The 3,058-nt window shown below is 34.2% G+C and overlaps 1 protein-coding gene across 1 annotated transcript in view; it reads right to left on the bottom strand.

Annotated features, from left to right (window-relative positions):
- The window catches only part of CFAP47 (cilia and flagella associated protein 47), a 223,362-nt gene that overhangs the window by 153,522 nt on the left and 66,782 nt on the right, over nucleotides 1–3,058 (bottom strand). Inside the window, exon 25 of the mRNA XM_013008474.1 lies at nucleotides 1,706–1,901. Coding sequence (XP_012863928.1) covers nucleotides 1,706–1,901 — 196 coding nt within the window. The remainder of the gene's footprint in view (nucleotides 1–1,705; nucleotides 1,902–3,058) is intronic.

Raw genomic sequence — 3,058 nt, 5'->3', positions numbered from 1 at the left:
CAATGAATGTACAAATGTGCTTTACACAATTGATGTATGTATGGATTGTGATAAGAGTTATATGAGCCCCTAATAAAATGGTTAAAAAAAAGATTGTTGAGCTAATGGACTAGAGAAAAGGTAAATAAATATTTCAACTTGTTTTAGTTATACTATTATAATGAATCGATTAAACAACATACATTTTTCCAAGAATAATTCTTGGAAACTCTTATTTCCAAGAAATAAGAATAATTCCAAGAAAACAGGTTTGAATATAAGCCTGTTAATAATTACCTAAGTGTCACTGGGCAAATCATTGTTGCCATAGATTTCATTTGATATCTAATAAGGAGATTGGGTTACATCATCTCTACCAAACTCCAGACAAAGCTCACTGTCATTGAGTTGATGACAACTCATAGCAATCCTTTAGGACATGGTAGAATTGCCCCTGTGGGTTTCTGAGCTATAAGTTTTCACAGCAGTGGAAATCCTCCTCTTTCTCCTGTAGTCATTGATGGTTTCAAACTGTTTTCCTTGGTCTTAGCCCAAATGGGTAAGCACTATGCCACCAGTCTCTTTTAAATTTAAATTTTGCTATACCATATCTGATAAAACAACTTTTAACTTGAAGCCTTGTTTAGAACTTGTATACATTGATTCAAAAGTTGAATGACTAAATTAAGAGATGTCTTACACACGTTTTCCTGACAAAACACCTCCAAAACTACACAACATTTTCTAGCAAAATATACTTTATTTTAAAATTCAAGCGACTGCTCTTTATGAAGTAGTTCTAGTGGCCTGGCAGGTTATGTAACCATTAAAAGTCAGTAGTGCAAATACAGCAGTTGCTCCACAAGAGAACACTCTTGTACAGATTTACAATCATGGAAACTCACAGGGGCAATTCTTTTCTCTCCTTTAGGGTCGCTACAAATCAGGATCTACTTGATGGCAGTGAATTTGAGTTGCATACTTACCTGGGAACACTCTGTAGATGTAATGAAGGTCTCTAATCATTTGACTTTGAAGCAAAAAGGCGATTATCATGGATGGGGTCTGACATAAGCAAGCAATATCTTAAGAGGCTTAGCGATCAGAGATAGAGAAGTCAGTAAAATACTCTACTCCTGTTTTGGCTTTTACGAATAAGGCTCCTCTCAGATTGCCATGAGAGGAACAAATGTCTAGAATCTGAGAGGAGCCTTAACGACTGAGTCTCCCAGAAAGCAGATAACAATTAAATGGAGTTGCAATCCTACAATTGCAATGAAATCAACTGTTAACAACCTGAGAATTTTGGAGGTCCCTGAGCCTCAAGGGAGACCAGAGATCTAGTCAGCTACATTTCTGTCATTTTAAAACTTGAAAAAAACACAACTAATTCAACCTGGATTTCTGACCTAAAGAAACCGAGAGATAACAAATCTGTGTTGTTTTAAAAACGTTTGCAGTAATGTGTCAAATAGCAATAGAAAAGTAATGTATTTCATTTTTAAGTTTTCCTTTGATAGAATGAAGAGCCACATGCTATATTTTTTAAAAAGAAAAGTCAATGGTTCAGATATATCTTTTAAAATTTTAATTTATACTAAGGTATTTTAGTAGTTCTTTTTAACTATAGAAACAACTCAGACATTTAAAGTTGACTAACACAACAAAGGAACGAACAAACAAAAAAAGCATATTAAACATATTGAAAATCCATATTAATATTTACCTGTAATAGTTCTGTGGTAAAATATTGATGTCCACAACAGTAGTCACACCCAAAGGAACAGGTGTAAAAAATACAAATGGTGGATCAAACGATAACTTGGGTGACTTTACTTCTCCAGTAATATACATTTTGCGAAAGCAGACTGGATTATCATTTAAAAGGATAGGCACCTCTACAGTATACATTTTAGGAATTTCTAATGAAAATAAAGGGAAGGAAATAAGAAGGAAATAAAAAGAGTTTTACACAAAAAAAATTTGTAACTTAAAAGTTCCTAAATATTAAATTGTACTATGAAATGATACACTAGGGAAGGAGAATAGATTACTCAGCGATTGAGCTGAGGCTGCTGAAAAGTGTAACATGTAATGAAGTGCTGCTGAAATAATATTTTGAAGTGCAATTAGATGCAAGTCACCTTAACATAGATTTCATTATTATGAAAAAATAAATATAGCTCTGGAAAGTACTGCAACCTTAGTTCTACCTTCAAAAAAACACAAACATTTTACTTTTTTTAGTATATTCAGCATGAAGATGAGGTCAGACAACTGCCATAAGGAGTACATAAACATTTTAACAAAGCAATGGGCTGAGACAAAAAGAATGTGTTTTAATACAGATTTCTTAATTTAGAAAAGAATGCCAGGGTCTACTGAGCAATTTTAGCTGGGAAGAAAAGACAGGAGATCCCCATGTGCCACTATGAGGGCAAGAGTTTGTTTTCGAGAGCAAAACTCAACTTAAGAGGTTAAAGGCTGACCTGGAGGTATTCTCCATTACAGACTGTGGACAATGGACTTTCAGTTCTAAAGCCCCAGGGAGAGAAAAATGTGATCTGGTGAATGTAAATTCAAGCAGAAATGTTAGAAACCAAGCACAGGAAGTCACATGGTCTGGCAGTGATCAGCGGTGCCAAAGAGGACATGATAGTACACTGCATGGTGTATGGCCATGTTTAAAAGAGACACTCGAGCCAGAAAGAAAAGCAATAGATTCCTTGAACTCAGCAAACCCTCTAGCTTTCTCTATAGGAAATATTTCACTTGGAAAAGAGAAGGTGGATGGAGAAGGAAGGGAGAGGCTAAAAAAGGAATATAATGAACTACTTGCTAATAATGGCCATTGAGCCCTTGGGAAAATATATGAGATTGGGAAAATACATAAATAAAATATATGAGATTTCTTTAAAATTTGAGCTTATAAAACAATTCATAAAGTAACTTTTGTATTAAAATATTTTAAATCTATAGGATGTTCACTTTCACCATTTGTACTGTAGGCTCTGGTCAGGCAAAATAAGTAAACAAAATGCATTCAGATGCAAAGAAAGCAGTAAAAAAATTCTGGTTA

Source organism: Echinops telfairi, unplaced genomic scaffold (assembly GCF_000313985.2).
Source record: "Echinops telfairi isolate 266 unplaced genomic scaffold, ASM31398v2 ScPeMD7_38;HRSCAF=143, whole genome shotgun sequence".
In the NCBI taxonomy this organism is placed as follows: domain Eukaryota; kingdom Metazoa; phylum Chordata; class Mammalia; order Afrosoricida; family Tenrecidae; genus Echinops; species Echinops telfairi.
Note: the sequence above shows the minus strand (reverse complement) of the source record. Positions and strands in the feature narration are given on the sequence as shown.